The 26,901-nt window shown below is 42.5% G+C and overlaps 1 protein-coding gene across 1 annotated transcript in view; it reads right to left on the minus strand.

Annotated features, from left to right (window-relative positions):
• LOC120718533 (cytochrome P450 26B1) overlaps positions 1–12,170 on the minus strand; it is a 37,215-nt gene extending 25,045 nt beyond the window's left edge. The window contains exon 1 of the mRNA XM_040007060.1: positions 10,850–12,170. Within this exon, the coding sequence (XP_039862994.1) occupies positions 10,850–11,053 (204 nt within the window). The 5' untranslated portion in view covers positions 11,054–12,170. The remainder of the gene's footprint in view (positions 1–10,849) is intronic.
• Between the last annotated feature and the right edge of the window lie 14,731 nt (positions 12,171–26,901).

The following is a 26,901-nucleotide window of genomic DNA, read 5'->3' on the forward strand; positions in this document are numbered from 1 at the left end:
ATTATTTCAGGGGAACATCTTTTCTAAAAAGAAGGGAATCTGGTGAAGGTGTTTTTATCATAATAATCAACAAACTTTTATGCACACTAGTCTGTGTGTGTGGTCAGTGAAATTCCCGTCGATCTTCTCGTTGTAACAACCTGTACACCGACATTTTCAGCCATTCTCCCTGTTCTGGATTTGAAAGGAAGAAGTGGGTTTCCTTCAAAAACAAAACTTTTCTCGACTTAAAATTTTTTTATAAATTTATGCTTTTTTCCACACACTTTTTTCCATCGGTCTCACCCATAAACTCCCCATTCACTTTAAGATAAGAACAAAAACGCTGTCATTAGGTTTAGACAGGCGAACACAGCTTCAAGCTGGACCCTGAGGTGTGATTAAAGGAGGGTTAAAATAGGAGGGTTAAAGGTTTTATACACACAATGGGAAGGGGACAGACTAAAGGAATGGCCTTGAAAGATTGTCTGTGCGTGACTACAGCCTGGACAGCGTTCTCGTAGCCGCCAGTGTCCGCTTCTCTAGAGTGCTTTTATCAGATTTTTTTCTCAATAAAGGAGAGCTACACACTCACATTTCAACAGAATTTCTCACAAAAACCAGCACAATCACAAAAGATGTCATAAAATCTCAGTTTCTCTTCTTTTCTCTCTCTCTTACACACACACACACTCACTCACACACACTGTCCCGGCAAACCCTGCTAGCACGCCGGCCGTGCTAAAAATACCCCCGTCTGTTCTGTTGGGGTTGGCCTGGGGGCGAACCTGGGCCCGGGCTTATAAATGTCCTCTTTGTAGTGCAGTGGAAATGTCCAACAAATGAGTCTTTTATTAGGGCAAGACAAAAAAACACAGCTAATTATGTTTACTCAGATCAATCCACGCACACACACAGACACAGACACACACTGGCTCGCTGACCAGAGACAGTGAGAGTAAGTGTGTCTGTGTATAAGTGTGTATATTTAGAGAGTCTATGAAATACAAATATTGGGGTGATGGTTAGACGGAGTAGAGAAACAGACAGTTGTAGGAAATTCACCAACAAACCCGGGGAAGATTTTTTACCAGCTGCAGAAAAAAATGAGGGAGATGGAAGCTTTACTATGTAAAGAGAGAAAGCAGCTGATATAACAAGAGCAAATATTTCAAATTAACTTCAGGGAGTGAACCCAAACTTGGGGGATCTATCAAATATATAAATTACATCTATCTTTTTCATGGCATTCCCAGAGCAGTTGAAGGTTTCCTTGAATGAAAATGTTTGACTTATTAACTCGGTGTAAAGTGCACACGATGCAGTCGACATACACAGACGCTATACTCCGATTTAGACGTGCTCGTAAGAGTGTTGTTTTCTGACATTTCCTGCTAAATTACCAGGAAGAATGAGTGCATCCTGAAGACTTTGGTCTAAATTCTTGCTTTGCATTTATTTTCTGTGATTTAAACGCATCCGCGTTTTAAAAAAATATTTATAGTTTCTAAATTAATGGTTAAAAAGTTGTTTTTTCACATCAAACTCCAGTCACTTTACAGCTTTGTGTGAATTAGCAGGCTCACACTTTAAAATGCTTTAAAGGTTTTCTTTAATCGAGCTGCGTGCACTAACATTTTACAAGAAAGCCGAGTATGAGCCCCAAAATATTACATTTTACACAGTGACATTGACAGAAAACGTTTTACTTCGGAAAAAACAATTTGTAGTAAAGCAGTACATTTACCAACGCGAGTCGTTATTTTAAATACTTATCAAAAGAAGCTGTTTGGCTTTTGTTTTTAATTTAAAAATGTAAGTTAAATATAATAACTTGAATATTAACCTTACATCTAACAAACTTAAGAAAGCTCAGATTGAACTTGTTGACCACATCCAGCTTCAGCCTCGCCTCCTTTTTACCGTATTCTGGTTTTGCGGTTGCTCGGTTGTTTTGTTTTATTGACGCTTTTAATCACGGCTCCTTTCAACACATTCGAGGCGGCTGGTTTCCAACAAAGAGTATGTTTGTATGGGACGTGAGAAATGTCAGTAATAATATAGTCAGAAATTTCAGTATCGATATTTCTTAAAAATGAAAGCAAACTGTACATGTTAGGTTTGTCACAGCATCGATCGTGTGATGGACAGAGCTACGATTGCTCTCATTGTCTTCGTGCATTCACGAATTACCGTTTTCTGTCCTTGTAGCTTTTTTTTGTAACCCCAAAATCCCTGTGAAACGTGCATGTGTGTTCACTTTGCTAAAATGGAGCCAATCAAAATGTAGGACATTGCCTCGGTGGTGTAGCGCTGGGGAGGGTCGGGTCACGCTTTCTGAGGTGCGTGCGTGCTGCTGTCATTGTGTTGGACTCTGTCGGTGGCGTTTCTCGTTAAAATGTAAATGTGTGGTTGTCTTAAGCGTTGCGCTTGCATTTATCTGTGCTGTAATTTCTGAGAGGAATGGATATCCATCAGACTTTAACTCTTTATTGTCTTTGCACATGTTTGTACACAGGTACAGTGAAACTGCAGGACGGTTGTACATCGGTGCTAAAGAGGAAGCCAGCGAAACAAATGTACGAGGAAACAACGAGTTTACTGACTGTTAATTCCCTCTAACTGAAGAAATGACAGGTACTGAGTGCCGGCCTTCACCCTCCTCTTCAAGTCTTTGCAGTTTGTTAAAAGGCAACCTTTAAGACGCAAATGGCGACGTGAAGTGATGTGAGGTAGCTCACGGTTAGCTTGATGCGCTAACGTTACTAGAAGTGAGAAAAAGAGAATCTAAAACCCACAAAAGTCACAGGCGAAGAAGCAAAAACATCCACAAGATCTCTGTCCGTATGATGCTTGACTGATAGGAAGGGGAGAATATATAGTCTGGAAACACACAGACACATACAAAAAACCCACTTTTATCTAAATCAAAGGTTAAAAAATGAAAAGTGAAAATGCTGCGAGAATAACTGTGGAAGTGCGAGGCAGAGGAAACGAGGTCAAAGGCTGCAAGGGAATTCCTTCTCTCTTTTCAACTGTCAATCATTCAGCTGGTGCCAGAGATACCAAGGAGCCAGTGTGTGTGTGCGAGGGGGGGTTTGTGCGTTTGAATGGTGCGATAGGTCCTCAACTTGACAATGAACCCCCGTCCCTTTGCAGTCACGCCACCACATCAGAGAGAGACACCGAGAGGAGGAGGAGAAGAAGAAGGGTTAGGAATGAGGGGAGTGGGGTGGAAGAAAGAAGAGAAGGAAGGAAACTAAGGTAAGAGGAGAGGAGGAAAGATAAAGAATGAAGGTGGGGGGAGGTTAAAGAAGGAGGGAGAAAGTGTGAAAGGGGACTGAGCGTGGCGGAGGAGGCGGGGAGATCGGGATGGGTGCTCGTTTCAGAAAGGACGGATTAAGGAAAAAAGGGCTACGGATAGTTCAGCCAAAAAATGAGGAGAATAGAGCGAGTGAGCAGGAGAGAGAGGGAGCGGGTGGGAGAGAGAGGGAGAGGCTTGGCCCCTGACCCGGGGACATTATAGAAAGGGAGATTATGGTTGTTTAAAACTCTCTAAGCGCTAACCCCGGGGACCCGAGCTAATACCCTGACACACAGACGCACCCCAACTACAAGCCAACACAGACACCGTGTGAAAGTCCACCAATATCCTTCAGCTGATATTCCCTCTTTTTCCTTCTAAATGACCAAAACCAACAAGGACTTGATCCTCCTAGCAGCTGCCATCTGACACGTCCTGTTCCTCCATTGTTGTCCAGAGAGTTAACTCTCATTTCGCTGAGTAATGGAAGCTTTTTACAGGAGGCATCAGGCCACTTTTCTCCTGCGACCTCTGCGACCTCTGAGCCTGAACTTGACTTCGGATGCTGCGACTGGAACCCAAACAGGATCTTGTTTGCACTGCTTCTCTATCTTCTTCTGGAAAGATCTGCTTGACTTGGTCCCATTTACAAGCACCAAATACTCATTATAGCACCAACTGTAGATCAAGCCGCTGCTGAAAATAGTTCCTAACACTTTTAGCGTTTGCTACAATGCCGTGCTCGTCTGTTTTTTAGGAGCAACTTCCTGATTTCTTCCGTGACGCTTGACAAAAAGTGGGGAAAGAGTTGTGAAAAACGCAGCAAGCATTGAGCTCTTTGGTGGGAGTTGTGCAGACAATTTTTTAACAATGAGAAAATAAGAGAATGAAAAAACTTCCTGATCTTTTAAAAACTCGAGCTCTCTGTGACACACACACACACGCACACTCATTGAGAAAGGGAGATTAACACTGGCCTCTATACTCGGCCCAGGACAAGAGTGTTGAAGGAGGGAGCAGTGTGTTCTCGGGGTGAAAGAAGGGGCAAGGGACCTGCTGCCAGTACCTCCTGCTAATCTGTACAAGAGGAGGGAGGAGGAGGGCATGGATGGATGGATGGATGGATGGATGTAAGAGTGAGGGGGGGAAAGGAAGAAGAAAAATAGTGATGAAAAATGTCATTATTGACTGGGGGGAAACAAGAAAATGGCAAGACGTAGAGAAGCAAAGGCTCGAGGAGACAGCAGAGAAAGAGTGGGGGAAAAATTAGGTGAGGCTATTTTTGAAAAACTGAAATCCAGAAAGTTAGAAATGCCTCAGATATTTGAAGAAGATAAAAAACAGAAGGCTGCAGGGAAGCAGCACTACGGGTCTGAAAAGCTGGGGGGAAAAATTATATAACGAATCACGCAGAGGATCATTAAATGCACTTAAAATGTAAAGTCGACTATATTTACACAAGACGGTGACAGGAGGTTTTTTTTTCATTGTTAAATTTAAGAAAATTGAAAAAACGGGGGAAAAAATACAACGAAAAACAGAGAGGAGCTTGAACACAGTTTAGCGGGGTGTGAGAAGAAGAAGCGTCCTCGGCGGTTCAAGGGTCCTGCCTTGAATGTTAACACTTTTACCCCCTGTGTCCGCTCAGTGAACTATGTATCTCTTACCCAGTGAACATGCACTTGCCAGCTCCCTGCCACGCCACACAAGAAAGACAGAGAGAAAGAGTGGGTTTATGATCTGTGTGTGCTCACACACTGCTGTGCATGTGTGGCCAATTAATTGTGTCTTTGCATGTGTGCTACATCATCGTACTCTATATGTGCGCCTGCTGCATGTTATATGACTTTATGCACACACAGACCAACACAGCAAATGGAAAGACTCTGTGTGTGTGTGTGTGTGCGCGCCTCAGGACTGTGTAACCACAGCTATGCAGCACACAGCGGGCTGGACCGCAGTAATGGAACCTACTATAGATGAAGCCACCAGTCCTCACAATCCCCCCTCTGTCTGAGCTGCTTAAAGGAGCAATTCGGCTAAAAAACAAAAGGCCTCACATGCGCTACGAGGCAGAGGAGCTTCGAGGTGGTCGTCTGCCGTCGGGATGAGAGAATCTTGCGTCGTATACGACTGAATTTTGAGTTTTATGATGACAATTTGTCGAGATCGTGAATTGCAAGCTCCTGATTTTGCAGAACGAATCTGTGAATCTCTGTTAAAATTTGTACAATTGTTCCCAATTTTAAAAAAGTTTAGGAAACATTGTTTTTTAACAACAATCTTTTTTTAAGTTTCATTGCATTTGATTTTTTCTAAATCCAGTGTTTTTTCTTGCATGTTGTGCGTCCTCACTTCCAGCTCCTTACATGCTGACGTTCGGTCAGGAGCCAGAAGCTTCATGTATTGCTCCAGCAGACAACATGACACATCCCCCCACATGCCTGGCACAGCCGTGAATAGATAGCATGGTTGCTGGTACAGGACACCGTGAAATGACCACCATGCCGATTAGGCAAATGAAGAATAAGCTTATTGAAGAGGAGATACGTAAGTTTTGTTCAACGCTGAGAAAAGAGGCGTCTAAACCCAAACACTGACCTTTTCCCTAACGCCAGCGACAAAGCAACAAAAGGAGCCGTATTTATATAGTTCTTTTCTGCTCTGTTTGGGATTGGCTGCAGCTCAGGAGGTAAAACCAGGTCATCTGCTAATTGGAAGGTTGGCGGTTCGATCCATGTCTAGATATGCTGAAACATCCTTAAGTAAGGTAACAGGTTGCTCTAGAAAAAAATGAAAAAAGTGCTTGTACGAATTGGTGAATGAGGCATGTTGTACAAAGGGCTTTGAGTGCTCAGGTAGAACAGAGAAGCACTGCATATGAATCAGTCCATTTACCAAAGCGCTTTCTTACTACAGCCTTCATTCATCCTTTCACTCTCACATTCTGATGAATGCATCAGTGGAAACTCAGTACCTTGCCCAGTGATGCTTCGTCATGCTGAAGGTTTTCCTCCACAACCACCTCCTACTTCAGACTTCTGTATTTACTTATTTGTCCTCACCAAGCCAAAGGATATGCTGGCAAGCATCTAAGCACACTGAAAAACGCTGCACAGCGGGCTGCAGTGAGACAATATGGGCCTGACCGAGCATCAGTGTCATCCATGTAGCTTCTTAAGCGCTTATCCAGGTGAGGATTGCCAGACGAAGCCAAAGCGAGATAAACCCCAGATAAGTCGCCAGTCCGTCGCAGGGCCAACATTTAGGACCATTTAGGAATGACCGGTAAACCCAAACGTGCACGTGTTTGGGCTGTGAGGAAGAAACTAAAGTAGCCTTGTTAGTCAAACCTGCCAACTCTGCACGGCTGATGAACACTTCTCAATTTTGGTGGCTTTTGCCTGCATTTATCTGCAAACAAGAATTAAAAGTTGCCTTTAAAGGCTGCTTGGGATGTTGTAAAAGTTGACTATATGAAAAGGTTGGGTTCAAGTCATCAAAGAACACAAACACCTGATGACACCAAATAACATCAACAGAAACAGCCATCACCTGCCGAGGATCTGTAGCCGTACCACCATAGAAGAAGACAACAGTGCAGGTGCAGAAGAAGAAAAAGGAGCAAGCTGTAAAAGGAGCGAGGCTGTCGTCACTGTGAGCCGCAAAAGAGTGTTTGGGCTGCAGGATTGTTATTACTCTGGCCACCGTCATTTACACTTCATCACAGCCGAATAGACAGAAGAAGGCAGGCAGAGGGTACCTCATTAGTGTGTGTGTGTGTGTGTGTGTGTGTGTGTGTGTGTGTGTGTGTGTGTGTGTGTGTGTGAGTTGATGTAGCTCCATCTGAGCTGCTGGTTGCTATTTTTGACCAATTATGCAAGCCAAAAATGACGACACAAAACATTTGGACCTTCCACTCTGTGTGTGTGAGCCTCATGTTCATTTCTTCTCATCTGACCCAGATTCAGTCCAGCGAGGCTGCTCCACGTACATGTTTGTGTGGTTTGTTTGTGTGTGTGTGAGAAAGTTATGAGGCTCCGACCCAAAGAAACTGCATGAAAAAAAGAAGAAAGGTTTACCTGGTTACCTAGCAACAGTAGATTTGTTTTGTCAAAGGAGGATAAAAATGTATTTAAAAAATTTCATTGGTTCGACTTATCGGTGTTTCCGATGTTTTTGAATTCACTTCTTAGCTACCAGAATATTTTCTTGGGATCCTTGTGGTGTGGTGACCCCTAGTGGTCGTGGAAGGTAACTGTTAACGAACTTCAACCAAGTAGAAACCCAGCAACATGCGTACAATATTTCAGAAAAAACTTTAAAAGAAGAAATGGGATCATTTGCATCCAGCTAAAATTGTGAGGAGTGGAGTGATTAAAACAAAGTATCCAGATCATCTAACGTGAGACAAAAACGCTACAAGTCTACGGCCGTACAGCTTCACTCAAAAATAAAAGTTTGTTATAAATTATATGTTTAAAGGTAACTCAGAATCAACATGCACTTATGGTTTTTGTACCATATTTTCTCTTCATATATGTGTGTGCACAGGAAAACATTTATGTCTATGTGCAAAAAGATTAGTACATTATTTCTGTGTGCCTGTATGTGTGTTTGTGTGTGTGTGAAGCCTCAGTAGCGCTCCTGCTTGGCACCGTAGCTCCAGAAAGCTCAGGCTCCTAATGAGAGCAGACAGGGCTCTGGCAGAGTGACCACAGAACTATTTCTAACTGCAGATTGCTTTAAAATGGATCCGTCACAGAAATGTGCTGCTGCGTGTGTGTGCAGGGTAAAAATATACCATGTGTATATGTGTGTATGCGCATAACTTCACTGTTTTTACGCTCTCATAGTGAGAAAAACAATTCAGCAGCAGACAGGCAGATTTACCAAATGGTGACTGTGTGTGTAGCTAAAGTGTGAGGAGTGGGCAGCGACCGACGACAGAGCTAACACAGAATGCTCAGAACCTCCAAATGCTGCTTCTGCTCTGCATGAATTGGTTCTTATGATCCCAAGTGATCAAAAAAAAGAAAATTGAGTCTTTAAAAAGAAACCAAACATTGAAACAGGAAGGAAGTCCTGGATGATGACGCCGCACATAGCTCAGACTCTGATTGGTAGAAGGAAGATGACCACAACAAGTATGGTTGATCTCTAGGAGGAAGAAGAGCAAAAAAAAAAAAAAAAACTACATCGCAGTAACGCAGTCCCCCAAAAATGTTCTGAGTAGCACAAAGTCAACCTCCGCAAGCCAGCTTTATGTCTGATGGCCAGCAGGGGGCAAAGTCAGTTTTAATTAAACCTATAGGAAAACAGTGCTAGTGCTTCTTCAGGCCGGGACCTCACTAAGCGCTTTCCTGGGCAGTTTATGACCTCATTGTTCATTTCAAATCATCGTCAGTGCAGCCTTTGTTGTGTCGTTATGCTCCCATTTAGAGAAAAATATGCTTGGGGGCGTGGCTTCCTTAGCGCATGGGTGTGGTATAGTCTCCTGTGGCTTGGAGACGGGCAAAGTACTCAACCTGAGGCTTCCAGACAGGATTTCACCAGCCAGTGAGTGATGTCACAGACATCCATCTTCTATCTACAGTCTTTGGACTGGACACGGGACACACACAGACTGTAGTGCATGCACCTTCTTTCTTTTTCTTATAATCAAAAAGATGTCTGTAATGGCTCCTGGTACACTGGCTGCTACTGTAAACACAGGACAAGTATTACTGATACCAGTGCCGATACTACTACTTGATGAAGGCAGCTCACGTAGAGGAGAGCAGCGAGTCATGATTTATGAGATGAATAGTAAAAAATTTGAAAATTCCGAACACTTGTTACCAACCAAAAAATCACCCTGATTCTTACTCTCCACAATAATTAGTTAACACAACAAAACACAACTTTCAGCATTTGGTGTTTCTTGAATGTAAATGTGCCTGCCTATGAAGCACTTTGGCTCAACTTCTGTTCTTTAAATGTGCTATAAGCTATAAATGAAACGGGCATGACAGGCAACACAAGAATGATCCTAAACCAATACCAGCATACGATTGATATTAGGATCGACCCGCCCAACTCTCCTGACTGCGCTGTTCTAAAACTTCACTTTAAGGTTATAAATCAGGTCTGAGCCCTGCTTGTGGGGACGCGGGGTCCTCATAAGTACAGACAGCCTCTTATTCCTCCTTCTGACTGACATGCCTCCCCCCTCCCCTCACCATAAACTTGGCCGTGGTTCCCGCTTGCATTCCGGGAACGCGTCTCGCTCGGTGTCAGATGTAACGCAGAGGAGCACCGCGAGTTCAAGCCCCGCACGCGGCCAACGTGCCTCCGCTCGTCGAGCCTGGCTTCCCTTTCCCTCCTGTCTCTCTTCTTCTTCTCTCTGTTTTATTAGCTGTCCCCTCAGCTGGCGCTCTCCCGGGAGTCCTCAGTAGCGGCAATCATGTGCACCCTGATCTCCTATCACTCACTGGTCCAAGTGTCTCGTTTTTAGCCTTAAACATTAAGATTATCTGCAAATTTTATTGATAAGGGTGGATGCTGGGGGGGGGGGGGGGGGGTTAGACAGTGAAGCATCTCACCGATTAAGCGAACCTTCGGTAAGCTGGATCAATACTACGCATGGTGCAGGGCTTTCCTTTTTTCTGCAGGAATCTCTGACCAATCTACTGAAAACGCGGCGTGTCGGGAACCTTTCTGAATGCAACCAAGATTTTAAAAAAGAAGAAGAAAAGGAGGAGGAGGAGAGCGTGTCCAGAGACTGCACTTTACCCTCGATTTAACCCTTTTACACAGAACTTCCCTTTTCTCATTCCTTCTCCGAACAATCAGCACAAAACAGAATCTCTTTGTGGACACGAGTGTCCTCCTTCTCCGTCAGAGACATGAGTCCCCACGGCTCAGCCTGGACTCGCCACCGTATCAGATGTGATCAATAGACTGTGACGTCGCGCCGCGACTGGCTGATGCGCTCCTGTGTGAGATAATGAGGGGAAAGAAGAGTCTGTGCGGAGCCACCGCTGGAGTGCGGGGAGAGATATTACAGGGCTGTAAACTAATAAAAGATGAAGCGAAACTCTTTGATTCTCCTCTGTGTGTGCGTGTTCACTGTGCATCCCATTCGAGCAGGATGGAGATGAAGCAGCAGATCAGTTTTGGGGGGTTTTTTTGTTTTAGAATCTCGATATTTATGAGTTTCTGAGTTAATGTAACATTGTGCATTATGAGATATGGAGTCCTATTAACAAAGGCTATAAAAGAACGAGTGTGAGGCTTTAAAAACAAAACAAAAAAGTTGCGCTCTGGTGTTTTTTAAATGAGTTTTCTCCTTTTGCAAACAACAAAAATGTGACTGGTAAAAAAAAAGGCGCAGATGTTTGCACAAATTACTAAAGATGTCAATAAAAAAGCGCAAAACGATCTTTGGGGAGGAATAAATAATTAGATGAGACTGATATCACCTCACAGACACGGAGACCGGCGCTGACCCAGATTCTGTCTCCCTCCACCAAACTCATCCCCTCTCCCTCCCTCCCTCGCTCCCTGCCCAGAGTGCGCTCTTACCTGCAGGAGCCAGTGGCAGGTCTCGCCGATGAAGGGGAAGCCCATGGATCCTTTCGGCATGGGCAGCTTGCAGTTTTTATCCCGCGTGGCCGTCCACCGGAGCTGCCACAGTTGCTGGGACACGGCGAGGAGCAGGGCCATGGACACCAGGCAAGCGGCCAGAGTCGCCAGAGCGGAGACGATGTCGAAAGTGTCGAACAGCATGGTGATGGAGAGCCCGGTGATCTCTGCGGAACTGGGGTCGACTTTCAGAAACTTTGGAAAAAGATGCGCTGAAACTTTTGTGCTCCAAAAAGGGGGCAAAGTAAATCTTCGTCAAACTTTCAAAGTTCTTTTTTGCGTAAAATAGCGCAGCGCTCTTTTTACGCGCGCTGGAGGTGTCAGGAGGCAGCGGCTGCTCTGCTCTGAGAATGAATGAAGTGTGTAAAGTTCCTTTCTGATTTCGTGGGTCTGTGTTTTAAAACAGTCACAAAGTGGCGTCTCTGTGCCTCAGAGGTGCGAATCAGGCTCGGCTGAACTGGGCAGAGACGCTACAGGTGAGCTCCCCGCGTCTTCAGGATCACGCCTCAGCTTATGAAGTGTGGGGGGTAAAGTGAAACTATTAAAACTCGCTTTGTTTTAATGATTGAAACATTTAGGACACGGAATTCTCTTGGCTGGGGTCTGTCCTGATGTTTGAAATATCATTTTTAGTCTCGTTTGTGAATTACTGACTAAAAATAAAAATAAAAAAGGGAGATGGAAAAAATTGCTGAAGAAAGAAAAAGAAAAAAATGATCTCTAAGGTGACACGTTTATTTCAAACGCCGGGACTCCCGGGGACACGTGGAAAAAGTGAAGCCGAGCCCTGGAACTGACGAGGGCTTTTTACTTTTTAAAACTTCTCGAGGGATGGAAAGAGTTGGTTTAAGGTGAGAGAGGAAAAAAATAAACGAAAACTCTTCCAGGAATCGCGTCTCCTTCAAATAATTTTTAAAGAGAAAATCAAAAGGCGTCTTTGCATTAAAAAGTCACGTCTCTGTGGCGCAAACACGAGGAGTAGAAATGTTTAAGATCCTTGAGCGTACAGGGATGCGTGGGTGCGCAGGAGATGCTCAGGAGCTGCCGTCCTCCTTCTCCTTCTCTTACTTTCTGACGTCCACTCTCCTCTCTGTGTACCTTTCTGTTTCTCAGAGCGCTCTCTCTCCTCTCTCTCTCGCTCTCTGGCTGCCTATACAAGTCACCCTCAGTGTGTGTATTGTGCATGCGTGCGCAAGGAGTGTGTGTGCGTCAAGCCAGAGGCACCAATGAGTGTTTATATAGCGTGGAGGCAACTGGAAGGCGAATAGGCGGCCAAGGGCTCCCGTCGCCCCCCTCCAACCCAACTCTACCTCACTCCAGCGTCGGCAGAGAGACTCCCCTGCTCCCTCCCTCCGCTCGGCTCCACCTCTTTCGGGGGCACCCCCTTCTCCATCCTCCCTCCCACTCTCTCTCTCTCCCCTCTCAGGAGAAGGGGTGGTGTAAAGTGAGCAGCAAGCGGCGCAAGAGGAGAAGAGGCTCGGAGCGTGCTGGACCTGGCGGGGTGCCAACGGGAGGAAAAGTGAGAGAGGGGGGAACAAGGCTCGCGGTTCTGACTTGTGTCTCCGTGCAGGACGTGCGCACTATAGTACGAGTCACCTGCATCAGGACTGATGAGACCTCTTTGTGTTTCTACAGAAGCGATAGAGTCCAAACTGTTAACAGATCCTGTCGCGTTTGTTTGAAAACGTGATTCTCAGCTGCGTGTTTACTCTGAGACGCGTCTTTACGCGCAGGCTGTCTGGAGCGAGCTTCTTGTTTCTTTCTGTTGCGCATGTCAAAACTTGAATCACTGAGCTCTCAGGTGTTTTAGTGTCAAACAGAACTGATGTAAACAGCGTGGATCTGATTTATGCTGACTTTATTTACAGAACATCCCTTTATTCATCCCATATTCTACGCACACCCCGCGCGCTTCATCAGAGTGACAGATTAGGTTCTGTCTGTTTCTTCCCTGATATATTTTTTTTTATTAAACTCGTTCCCTCACTTTCTCTGATTTCTCTCAGTGTTTGTAAAGAAATGAGTTCAAGTTTAGGAATGGGAATACTGGGAATGTTCGCACTCCAACTAAACCCTTATTCTCCTCGCGTCTCTCTCCGTGTTGTGTCCGTTCCTTGCCTCATCTCAGAGTTAAAGTTGCTGCACATCTTCCCAACACGCACCTCATCTAGTCTCATGTCTCCCGCGTAACAATGATTTAATCCCGCTCACTCAGCTGACCTTTTAAAATTGAGCGCCGGATGGTTTATCTCTTTCTTGAGCCCCCAGAATACAGTTTCATCAATGACACGCAGGAGCGCGAGGATTGGGGGGCGGGGTGGGTTGCGGGAGCTGCTTCATTCCAAAGAAAATGACTGGCTTCAATTAGGTCCGCAGACATTACCTGTTACATAACACGGAGGCAGAGTGGAGACCCTGACCCGCAGCACGGATGCAAAAGGTCATTCGTACAGTGAGGGGGCGCGTTTTGCTCTGCGGTCTCATTGTTTCAGGTCATTTATCAAACCACATTTAAACTCTGTTTTCTGTCTTTGCATCTTTAACCACACTTGTGTCTTTTTTTCACGAATCCTCTTTTCTCTTCACCCTTTCCCCTCCTTTCTTCATCTCCGAAACCTGCACTCCAGACCGAGACTCACAGAGCCAAACTCTCATTTCTCCTTTCTTTCATCGGGTCTTTCCCCTCTTGCTCTCAGACAGCGGCTTAATGCTGCCGCCTAGCGGAGGAGAATCACATGACTCGCGAGTCAGACATGTAAAGGGGTGAAGAGAAAAGGGTGAAGAGCAAATGATAGATAAGAAAAAACTGTGTCAAGTTTTTTCCTTTCATCGTGAGAGCATCAAAAGTTTAGTCCTGCATCATTACACATTTGAAACTCACTGCTCAGCACGCACACACACGCGGACATGCACTGATATCTCATAAAACATCTGCTGACAACAGGAAACTTCAAACATATGTGAGAGGACAAAATGAGTCAATAATTTCTTGAAATCCCAATAAAATGCTTACATTCAGGATCTCAGTATTAGCTTGAACTCATATGTAGGGCAGCAGCAGCTTTATGTCATAAACCCAAAGTCACCACAGTGCTGAATCATTTCACACAGAGATCTGATCCAATAAACTCCAGCAAGGCAACAATAAAAACAAAAATAAAAGCAGATTTTTGGATTTTAGTCTGTTCTTTGCTTCTTCCTTTTATTGTGGCGTCAATGTACAGTTTGGAGAGTTATACAAACCCATCAATCAAGCAGAAGGTTTGCTGATTTGTTATTTCAAATGTCTTGATCTCATTGAATGGCATTCCTGAGAAGACTCTGTTTGTCCAGTTTGTTTGTTTCTGTAACTGCAGCTATTCAAAGTTTCAGTTTCTGTGAGCAGTTTAATAAGTTTCCCCAATCAGCCAATCACATGGCAGAAAAGCACTTAGGCACAAACCTGGAATCAACATTAAGAATAAAGGTGATTTCCGTGACCTTGAATGTGGCATGGTTGTTGGTGCTGGGATATTCCCACACAACCATCAATAGGGGTTAAAGAGAAAGGGCTGAAAAAGAGAAAATATCTGGTGAGCAGCTTTGTTGATCACAGGGTTCAGATGAGAATCAGGCTGCTTCAAGCTCAACACAAATAACCACTTATTGCAACTAAGGTAAGGAGAAGAGCATCAAACCTTAAAGCAGATGGGCTGCAGCAGCAGAAGACCACGCTGGATGCATTCCTGCCACCTATAAATAGGAAACTGAGGCTACAACTAACACTGGCTCAACAGATGAAGATTTCTAACAACCTTTTGTACTCAAAGGGCCTCCACAGTCACAGCCTCAGATGTGTTCAGCAACTTGTTGAAGCTTAGCCACGAAGAATTAAAGCAGTTCAGAAGGCAAAAGGAGCTCCAACCTGGTACTGGTGACGTGTAACTCATGAGTTTTCACAGCACCTTTGGCAGACGAGCAAAAAACATGATTCTCAGAAGGCAAATTAGATTAGTAGGACAAACATTGAGGCAAAACAAGTTTAAATGACACGACTATGCAAGATTTCAATTTTAATAAACACACCCTTATAAATAAACATACTATAGAAGCAATAAGTAAAAAATCAAAGCCAGTTAAAGTTGTAATAGAAAATGAAAAGGGGATAAAAACAATATTAAACAAAAAAAGGAAACCAGTTTATACTGAAATAAAGATGAATATAAAAGCATGAGGATGAACGTACGCAGTGACATAAACATGCCTCTCTGCGTATCTAACTCTAACAAACATGCCTGAAGGTCTAATCCACACACAGAGTTACAAATGATGCATGTTTATGTATTTGAATATAAAGTTCAGAGGGTTTAAGAAGCTGTTGTGCTGTTACTCTAACACGTGTTTCCTATTTTCACTTGTAGATGTTTTTTATTTCGCAGTTGTTTTTCACCTGCCGTCACGCCAATTTCACAACAAAACACCCGAAACCTGACCTCAGACTGAACTCTAGATTAGAACACCCTAACCCGCATACGATTGCCAAGCTGCTGAATCAGAGCTGCTTTGAAACTGACTTTAGGCTAAGTAAAGGGAGTGTCAGCACCATGGACAGAGTCGCAGCACTGCAGATTGACAGGATCAAACGCTTCGTGTTACTTAAACAGCACAGAGTTAAAAAATGGAAGGGAAAGTCCGAGCTCACGAGTTTCTAAACAGAAACAGCGAGATCAGCGAACAGCTTTACTTTTAGTCTCGTTGTTATTTCAGCCTGCAGCCAAAACTGGACCGCATGCCATCCATGCTTATTATCTTGGACTGTTTGTTTGTTTCAGTTAAAATTCAGCTTCATATCCCATGCAGAGATTCCTCACAGTGATTATGGGCACAGTAGTGATGTAATATTCACTGCTGGCAGCACAGAGGAAACCACGATAGCACAGAAAAATGCTCCCAGCACATCGTATATTGTTTGAGACAGATGCATGTGTGCTCAGCAGAATGAATTAAGTTTGTTCCTAATTTCAAATCTTCAGGTTTCCTTCAGGTCTGGAGGTTATATATAACTGTTCTGTATATCGATACATAGCTGCTATTTAAATGCAGGTTCTTATTTCATGTGTAACAATGAAATATTAAACATAAAAAAAAGTGTTTTTATAAATAGGGAGTAGCTGTAGCTAGGTTATTTTGGGGAAACCTGCAGTCAGCTGAGACTGAAGACATCACTTGGTTGAGTTTCAACTTTCTGGGCGTTTCTCACCTTTAGATGTTCCACCCTTTTTTGTGGGTCTCTCTGTCTTCAGTTTTGTCTTCAGTACCTGATGGGTTGAGAGTTCACTAACAGTTGACTAACTTGGCCGTTGAAGACCATCTCTTTTCTCTGCCTTGAGAAAGTCTTGAGTTGTTGTTTTTGCAGTGTGCTTTGGGTCATCATATGTTTGCATTTTGAAACTCTTTCTGATCACTTCTGCAGAGTTTGGCTGAATCTGAGCAGAGAGCATAGCCCAGTACACGACACAATTAATCCTGCTACACCTGTCATCAGTCACACCGTCAATAACACTAGTGAGTTTTATCATCATTTGTAATGGAATAACAAGGAAACAGGCATCACCTGGCCCTGAAACTGCTTGTCAGTTAATCATGGTATTCTCACCTCCGTAGTATTATTGATTTTTATAATTGAGCCATTTGTATATATTAGTGCTATTTCCTTAATGTGTAAACTCTGTAAACATATTGTATTATTTAATACATTATGTTATTTCGCAGTAACTCCTAAACAGCGATTGCAGTACTTTAGTTAAATCCCTTGAATTGAAGCTGGAAGTCTGCACTTTCTGAAAGTCTGAACCCACTTAAAACCCACTTTAAAAACCCACTGTGGTGCTGCACAGAGGACAATATGCAAAAATAGGGTCAAACACATGTGGGCCTGACCACATACTGTAGGTGAGTAATTAACTGAAGAGGAACTGTGAGACCAGAGACCTTCCAATTCTGGGAAACCTCAGTCATGTGAAACTGGTTTCAGTATCTCGGGGTTTTAAAAAAAAACAGCAACCCTTTCACCTCCACCTTTTTCCACACCTTAAAAGAAAAAAAGCAGGAAAACAACAACAATGGTTTCTCCTGTTAGAGTCCTATGTTTTTTAAACCCATCCATCCACCCCAGCCTCCTCCTGGTGTGGATTTTGTGGCTCTAAAATATATTCTGACCTTCTTCTTTGTTGTCATCACACATGAGTGATCGCTAAGGTGTCTCACTTGACCACAGAGGGTCATTTATGATTAATAAATGAGCAAACACACCACACAGTAAATGTTATAATCATTTTTCTTCTGTGATACAAGTTATGCAATGTAATGATGTCACAAATGCAGTATTATTATATTATTACATACACAAAAATTACACATATATGCCAATAAAGAGAAAGTATTTTAAATCCAATTGACCGTCTTTGTAAAGTTTTGGTTGTTTAAAGGAGTTTTTAGAGGGGGAAGAAAATGAGTAGGAGTGCAGATGAAGTCGCTCTGATTCAAAGCTGATTCACAACTTTGTGGTGCGACTCTGATTGAACACAGTGAGGCAATGAGTGAGCAACCTTGATTTAAATAGTTCCTGAACAAGTAAATCACTGCCCTCCTGAACATCCTCTGTGGGTGACCTTATTCGCTCGACTGCGAGGTCGCGACCTCTTGTATAATGTGTCAGACTTCCAGTGTTTGATTTGGTGCTGCTTAACCCCGTTAAAGCTGTTATGCGTGTAAGACAGATAATTACCCATTTCATGTGGCTGCAGCGTAAGCGTGTGTGTGTGTCTTTCGTTGTATAAGCACAGAGGCCTTATCTTTACATTCCACAGCTATGTCCATTTAAGCTTTTAACGTTCTACCTAAACACACACAGCCGCTTGCCTCAGTTAGCCCGAGCAGAAACAATGTGGGTGCGCAACATACAGAAAAGTGTGTGTGTAAGTCCTGACGTGTTTCTACTCAACAGCTATTTTCAATTTCCTCTGACCCTGGAACAACCTTTCACAGCCAAGGTGGCTTTAGAGGGCTTAGTGGGGCACAGGGAGTGAACACAAGCGCACACACATGCAGAAAAGCGAAGCGGTGAGCAGAATTTTACTGATGTGTAGCTTTATTTTAAAACTCTACACAAAACCCTTCTCGATTTAGAGTCTGTCTCAGGTATCTCCTAGAAGTGTTCACTTCATCATATTCACATGATGAGTCTCTCTTTCCTCATCACATGCACATACAGAGTTGTGCAAAACTCTTGAGTCACCACTCATGTCTTTAAATTTGTGTCCAGTGAGACAGACTTTCTTGTTTTTTTTGCTTTTTGAGAGACTTGAAACTGATCTATGAATCATTCAAGAATAAAAAAAAAGGTACCAAACACAAGGGATGAACAAGTGTCATGTCTTTGCAAAGAACTAAATGATGTGTGTTTTTAATTTGAAAAAAAAAGCACATTTTTTTTGTTCCCATTTCTTTAGTTGAATCTATGACATTTGACATTTTTCATAGATTCAAGTATAAAAAATATTGCACAATGTGTTTGGTCAGTGTTCATTTTTAAGCTTTCCCCCATTTAGATGTTCGCTGTACTCTCAATGAAGAGTTTTAACACCTCAGAATATATAAATACGTGCGTGCTTTGATGACCATTAGAATACTTTCTGGATTTTTCCAAGTGTGTTGCTATTAAAGTGATCACCTGTGCTAATTTCTGATGTGAACCCAGTCATTTTGTTCTGCAAACAGGCCTGAAATATCACAGAAACCGCTCAGTAGGCATCCAATGGGAAAAGAGTTAAAGCTTTTCAACCCAAAATAAGCAGCAAAACAATGAATTGCAAGAAAAACAGCGAAGGCTTGATTTGTAAAACTGAACATTGACCCAGTATTTTGAAACAGGGTAGAGGGGAGTAGAGAGTGAGACTGCAAAGACAGTTTGCAATGACGTCATTATCTCACATACAAAAACAGAAATAGTCGTTTCCATCACAGCGTTCGCTTCCTGCTGATTAACTCAGCAATGCTTCCCCTTTTCACAAAGTTGAAGAGTCAGTCGGTCCTTAGGTCACTTTGGTAAATTTTGCATTCAGTAGAAACCATTAATCCAGTGTATTTAATATGAATAATATATGTATAATGGATGATATAGTGTATTTAGAAAACTATTTGAAGCACTTTTCCATCCAGCTAACTGCAACTTTTTAAAATGTAACTATATCTGACTTAAAGTTTTCATTTGCCACTAGCATTTTATTGAATCTCTCCATCTTTACTGGTGACTTATCCAGCATTATATTACATATTTAAATTGTTTCTCAGTATTTCCTTTTAACCACCTGATCGAACTTCTTTGTTCCATTTAGTGTTTTTATGAGTCAGCGGGGACATGTTTTTTGTTTTGTTTTGTTTTGTTATTCATTTAATTATTTTTAATTAAATTAATCTATTTAGTGAGGTTTCCTGTAGGGGTGTGGGAATGAGTGATTTAAGTGATAAGGGCTGTTTTTCCCTCCCTGAACAGGAACACTGTCCCCACAAGTAACTGATTCACAGTGCGCCCCCACAACACTGGTTATACAAGTACACACACACACACACACACACACACACACACACACACACAGCACATATTTATCTGCAACGGCACCCCGGGTGACCTTACAAGCTGACTTAGAATACAGTATCCATTCAGCAAGCATGACATCACCACTTACTGCCTGCAGACACTCACACAAATCAGATTTACTGTAACCTGCTGATTTACAGGCAGCACCACCAGATTTACAGCCTCTGAGACTTAATAAGGACACAAATAACACCCAGAAACTAACCTGCATTCTTCTGAACATGAGACGTTTGCATGATCAGCTTGTTGTTTGCTGTTGTATTTTTTTTTGTTTTTTTGTTTTTAATATGTGGGTGTTCAAAACAAAATCAGGGGAGGGAATTACCGAAAATCCCAGCCGGTGAGACTGGTCTCAGCCTTAGGCTTGCTATTATCTGCTGATGGAGCACCAGCTATTTTTGAATTAGGGGGAAATTTAGGCAAGTTTGGCATGCAGGAGTGACGATAGTTTGTTGGGTGCCTTGCCAAAAGATGTTGGATAACATTTAACCTCTTCAGTGCTGACAGACTAGTGTAGGAAGGAGTTTACACAGAATTTACTCTAATAGAAAATCCAATGGTTTTACATTAAATTCTTTATACAGATGGTACTACTTCTGTGTGAAAAATGTAGATTGCACAAAGTTCCCGGGTTGTTCTTTGGGGCTAAAGAGGGCACATGCTTGAAGATGTGAAGAAACTAGCATCAACTTTCCTTTTTGCAACCATTCTGTATTGGATGGCTTAATTATCTCACAGGGGTAGGTGTGTATGGCTGTTTAGTTTCGCATGTGCATGGGCTGTGTACATAAAAGATGGGTGTAGCTTCTACGTCTGTAAAGTGAGGCCAATCTGGAGGTGTCTAAAATCATAATTTTTTAATGGCCAGCAGGAGATGAACCCTGTAGCTGAAAAAAGACTTCTGGTTGTATATAAGCCTTTAATTTTAATTTAAAGCACCACACGAGTGTTTCTATTGGAAAATTCAAGTTTTGAAGGGTTAAACGGGTAAATGAAAAGAGCTAAAAGTTAATTTGGGCATTATAACTGTGGAAAAAGATGATCATCAGAAAAGCCTTTATTATATTAATTTTAAATGAGCTAGTAAGCCTTCTGATATGTAATCACAGGCTGTGCCAATTAGCTTTGCACATTTTTTCATCATTTGAACTCTTAGGTAACCTCCATTAACAAAATAAGAGCTGTGTGTAGCACAGCAGGCGGCTGCAGACCTGTGGTAATGGATGAAACAATAAAAGGACCGGGCAGAAGTGGGAAGACAACAACACGGTGGAACAAGCAGAAACAGACAGATTAAATGAACTAAAATTAAAGCTGCTCAGTAGTTACAGATGTGGCTGATGTTCTGTTCTGTTCATTTTAGTGGAGGGACAGAGGTTTTCCACGTGGCACTTTTTGTTTTGGATCTCCATATGAGCGTCGACTCGAATTAATTAGCTATGCTGATAACAAACCATGTCCTCATGTGCCGTTCTCGGTGTTAATAAACACTTGGATGTCACATTAAAGACGGCTGATCCAGACTTTAAAGTTCAGGAGAGGTCAGCAGTCTGCTTTTTATTACCAAGATAATAATCCAATTTATTCACAGCACTTTTCAAAACAACACATTCAGAAAAGTTGTATTCGCAAGTCAAACACATAACCTTCTCGTCATCTGTTATATATTGAGGACCCAAGCCTTTAAAACGGCTGAAGCTGAACACACGACTGATTCTGGAGACGAGTCTCACAAGAAGAAGAAGAGAACTATCTGTGCTGTGTTTGATGCCTGCAGGGTACTGGGTCAGTGACTAAGTGTGGTTAAACAGTCCAAGGTTTTATGCGGATTCCTTGAAGTAATTAAATACAAAGTGCCCTTCCTGCTCCACAAATTTTCTGGATCGGGACTTGTGGAAGACTTCTGAATAAAACTAGGATGTGGGTTTCTAAGCTGCCCCTCAAGGTCGCTGTGTGACAACTTAATTAGAGCTTCAGCTCATCAGAACTCTAAGCTTCTAGTCTTGGCTGCATATTTGTCAGAAGGGGAGATGTAAAATCTGCTCAATTCACTTATTTAATACTTTAAAAAATGCCTTTTTTTTAAAAATCGGAAAGCTGTACATTTGAACTCTTACATTTGGCCGAGGGATGTGAGTGCATGATTTTCTGTTTGTTCAGTCTGTCCTGCTGATGAGCTTGTCACTAATTTATTCACAGTCATATTTAGGGTCCTGCTTGACAGTTAAAGTCAGTTCTAAGTTGGCGGCTGCAGATAAAACAAGCTAAATACTCCAGTGGGCAGACTGTACGCATGTCCTTCAAAGGAAAATTGTGACATTAACTCAAAATCCTAACCAACAACTCATCCAACCACTCACTCAGGTCCAGGTCGGTTGAATCATCCATCTGAATTATCGCTGGCCACCTCCTCCACTTCCTCTGGGGCAACACTGAGCCATTCTCAAACCGGCCAGGAGACATAATCTCTCCAGCATGTCTTGAGTGCACCCTTTGTTCTCTTCCCATTTTGATATGCCCAAAAAATGTCACCTAGGAGGTGTTCGGGAAACATCCTGATCAAACGCCCAACTCATCGCAACTGGCTTCTGTTGATGTGGAGGAATGATGAAGCTCCTCGCAGCTCTCTCTTCAACGTATAGGCATCTGTAGATGCAGATGACAGACTCCACACTCACCTCACTCGTGAACAAGAATCTGTTCTGAAGCTTTGTGTGGCAGTAGATTGTGAATTTAGTTTTGTCTTTGTTTTGATGTTTTCTTTGTTTTGTTTTTAGAAGGTTTATTTTTATTTTTGAGTTTCAGGTTTATTTATTTACTTGGTTGATGGTTATATTGACCACACAATTTTGGAAATATTGATTGTATTGATCAGTGTGATGTGTTATACCTTACATATATAGTGCAACAAACCTAAAGGTTTAAAAAAAAAAAGTAAAAGTAAAGAAAGAAAAAGTAAAAGTAGATCCCAGCGTTGCAGTACAAAGAAATGTTCATAATGTTGTAAGTCTGCAGTTCACATGGGGGAAAATGACAAAACTTAATGAAGGTTTATTAAGTTTATTATGATTGTTGTGATCCATCTGACATCCAGATGTGTGCAGAAGCCAGTCCAAAGGCAAGTTTGGTAACCAGGATCTGTATGTGAATCAATTTTTTTTTGTTTGTGACTTAAAAAAAAGATTTTAAAATTGTTTTGAATTATGTTGAGAAGTACACATTTTAAGTCAAGTGAGATGATTGATCCCACCCTCATACCTAACTGTGAAGCTGCAGCCAGCAAACACATGTTTCTAAACAAGGAAATGGCTTGCCTCGGGCCGTTTTCACACATGCACCACAGCTTTGAAGTAGACAGTACTCAGAGCTTTATGTGAAAATGCAGTAGACCAGAAAAAGTTTTTGCTCTGCTAGGTCCCAAGGACAAAGCCCAAAAAATGACCCTCGGGTCCATAGTGCAGGGTGTCTTCATGTCACAGTTCCTTTCACTGAAACCAGGCAATGCTTTTATTACCCTCACTGTAACTCATGCCTGATATGACAAAGGACTATTGGGGACAAAGTTACAACTCAGTTCTCCCAGCAGTGTATTCTTGAAAAGAGCTTTAGTGAACTTCAGTGAGCTTTGAAATCATTAATTATTGGTGCACGTTAACATTTCTCAAAACCAGTTTAGCCATTACTCTCTCTCCAGTTTTGTAGCCTTTTTGTGAAGAGATTAGAGAAGAGAACTTTTGTCATTTTGATAAGAGCCAGATGATGTAATCTGGGCATCTGATTAGGATGATTAGGCTCTTGGGCACCTTTTTTTAGGCACACCCAACTTGGAGGACACCCCATGATGGACCCAGGACCTTATAGAGAGATTATACAGCTCTTGTCACCTCAGGAATCCCCTGAAGTACATCTGGAATATTTGACTTCAGATAAGCAGAATGGATTGATGGATGGATGGATCCATTAATTAACTGTAACTCTTGACCAAGTGCTCATTAAGAAGCACCTCTAATCTCTATGTTAAACACATGAGACTCTTTAATCTTTAAGAATCTGACTGAAACCTCTTATTCATGCAGAAATACAACATCTGTTGTGATGTTTTGCTGTTTTGAGAAGAGCCTCTAACTTTTTTGCCGTCGGGAGCTCCACAGGGAGTCTTTATGCTACTGGTCGGGCAGAGGATGGTTTAAATTAACTCAAAGTCGTCTTGTGTTAGAGTGCGAGTGAGAAACAGACAGACCTTAATCCGCCCTCGTCAGATGCCATGGCGACATCTGATGATGCAACAAAAACAGAGGGATTAATGTATTTCCTTTGAAGTGACAAATAAACCCTCTGATGAAAAGGGAGAAGCCAGAGAAAAGAGTGACGCTGGGAAGCCAGAAAGGGAGCATAAACATATTTTTCTGACAGAATAAGTGATCAATGACAAGCACCAACAAGGCGTGGAGGGGAAAATATGACAACAGTGGTGCCATAGAGGGATCAGAACTGAACATGTACTGGAGGTTTCTCTGGTACAGACCAGACTGAGACCAATGAGCGAAAATTAGAACAAGAAATGCCAGTGTTTATTCTCTGTCTACCCAGTTTGTCTGGTTTCCTCTAAACTAGTACTTAATCACTCCTCCCTACCATGTTATTTTCTCTTTAAGTCAGCTTTTTTGTGGTGCTTCTCTTTGTATTTTCTTTTCATTTGCATTCCTCCCACGCTGTTTCTTTCCCCATCCTTTCTTCTTTCTCCATCATCTTATCAGCCACTTTCACACAGTCCAGCAAACAGTCTTCCTGCCTCCAGTTTAGAACCCAGTCTCTTTTTAAATAGGTCACGTTTTTCGAAATACGGATGATATGTTTAGTTTCCAAGTACCTCTTCAGTCTGGCACCAAGTTAGCATTAGCTGACTTTGACAGAGGGCACATTCGAGCTGAGGATGTCTGCTGATGCGATAAAACAGGTAGGGTTTGCAGTAGTTTTATCTGACCAGTTTTCTCTGCATTCTTTAGGTAATGGGTCATACTGGTGTTTAGCTGTGGTCTGCTCCAGATAAGAAAGTATTCAACGTTCCCTCTTCTTAAATGTTATCTTCTGTGCTGTGAATCAGTGCCTTTGATGCATCATATCATAATAAAAATCCCTCAGTCTGTGCTCATGAGAGCTTTAAAGGTTGTGTCTGTGTTGGTAAATGAGAGCAACATAAATAAGTACAAAGTAATGAGTATAACAAATTATTCACAACATCTTTGCAGCTTTTTTGTATATTGCACTACTGTTGGATAATGTCACCAAATCTAGATCCACAGCAGAACTTGCTTCACAGTGCACGAGTACTAAGTCTGAAACTGATGCTCTGTGCCATAAAAGTGTGGAGCGCTCACTCGGGATGTGGGAGGAGTTGCAGCCCTAGGTGGGGGAGTTTAAGTATCTTGGGAGTTTCCCAAGTGAGGCGAAAGTTGAGAGACAGATGAACTGGTGTGGTATCAGCAGTGAGGGGACTCTGTGCTTGTCTGTTGGTGTCAGGTGATAACTCACCATAAACAATCTACCAGTTGATCTACATACCCTCCACCTATGGTCATGATCTGTGGATAGTGACCAAAAGAATGAGTTCGCAGATACAAGTGGCAGAAATGAGTTTCCTCTGAAGAGTTTCTGGCCTCTCAAAGTAGAAAAGGAGGCAGGTGAGGTTGTTCAGGGTGTTTTAAGCATCTCCTACTGGGCGGAGGCTCCATAGACCCAATAGTCGTAAAGACTCAGCAGGTAGGAGGTAGGAGGTGAGTCTCTCCTTAGAGTGCTGCCCTTGTGACCCTGACCCATATAGGAGGCAGAAGCTGGATGGATGAATACTAACAAATTAGTATGATCCAAAAACAATTATAAAGCTCGGGAATTTTTGGATCATTGTCCTACTGCATAACCAAAGTGAAATCAGGTGTTAGCTTCACACCAAATTTAACCTTATTTTCATCCATCAATTCACAGAGTATTTTCCCCAAAGTCTTGGGGATCATCAAGATGTTTTTCAGCAAATGTGAGCCGAGTCTTTGTGTTCTTTTTGGTCAGCAGTGGTTTTCTTCTTGAATTCTCTCATAGATGCCACTTTTGCTCAGTCCCCTTCTTACTGTTCAATCATGAACTCTGACCTTAAGTGAGAGAAGTGAGGTCTGCAGGTCTTTAGATGCTGTTCGCCATTCTTCTGTGATCTTCTGGATGAGTCAGCGATGCACTCTTGGAGTAATTTGGTGGGTCGACTACTCCTGGGAAGGTTCACCACTGTTCCGAGTTCTCTCCATTTGTGGATAATTTCTCTCACTGTGGTTCACTGAAGTCCTAAAGCCTTAAAAATGGCTTTGTAACCTTTTCCAAACTGATAAATGTCAATGACTTTGTTTCTCGGTTGTTTTTCTAGGTCGTGGCATGATGTGTTGCTTTTTGAGATCTTTTAGCCTGCTTTACCTTGTCGGACAGGTTCTATTTAAATAATTTCTTGATTGTTAATCAGGCCTGTGTTAAAATAAACTCAGCTTTCCAAAATGTGTGGTTAATCACAGTTAATTCAAGATTTAACAAAGGAGGCAATTATTTTTATACAAGGTCAGGTTCAGATTTTAGATTTTTTTTCATGAAACATTTTAGGGGGACAAAGATGCAAAGCACAGCAGTCAGGACGGGGACACATGCTTTTCAGAGCACTTTATATGTTTATATCTTGAGCTAGTCAGGTGCTTATCAGCATCAACTTCAGTGGAATAAACAGTGAAGCATCTCTGTGTAATTGTAAATGTTGGCAGAGATTAGAGCGTTTTGCTCATAGAGATGCGGTGGACATTTACTGTAAAATCAGCCCCTTGCCATTGACTGGAAATTACAACCTGATTTAAACCTGTAAAATCTTTAACTAAGGTAAGTTGTGGTCATGGCTCTGTTTATGGAAATGCAATAAATTCACCAAAAAAACCCACAACTTGTTTTCCCGAAATAACTTTTTTATAGAAAACTAGCTTTCTCTCACTCTTTCTGGATCCCTCTCTGTCTCTCTCCCTCTTGCTCTGATGGATGGTGTGGATTAGTGTGACAGATCGTCTGACCGCAGACTGGTGTTTTACTGGGCAGCTCCAAAGAGATCGTTACCCCGCTGCTCCACACTGACATATCTGTAAAATGTCTCGGAGTGTCAGATCTCCTGCTGACAGTCGCCCCGCTTGGTGCCAATGAGACGAAACGCACATTGCAAAACTATTAGTCTGCACTGCACAGGAGGTCGCAGTGTGTCCATGTGTGTGTGAGAGAGAGACACTGAGCATTTGTACAGCCAACAACCCATTTCCCACAAACGTCATGAGTTGCACATGTA

The sequence above is a fragment of the Simochromis diagramma genome, unplaced genomic scaffold (assembly GCF_900408965.1).
Source record: "Simochromis diagramma unplaced genomic scaffold, fSimDia1.1 OVJJ01000531.1, whole genome shotgun sequence".
In the NCBI taxonomy this organism is placed as follows: Eukaryota; Metazoa; Chordata; class Actinopteri; order Cichliformes; family Cichlidae; genus Simochromis; species Simochromis diagramma.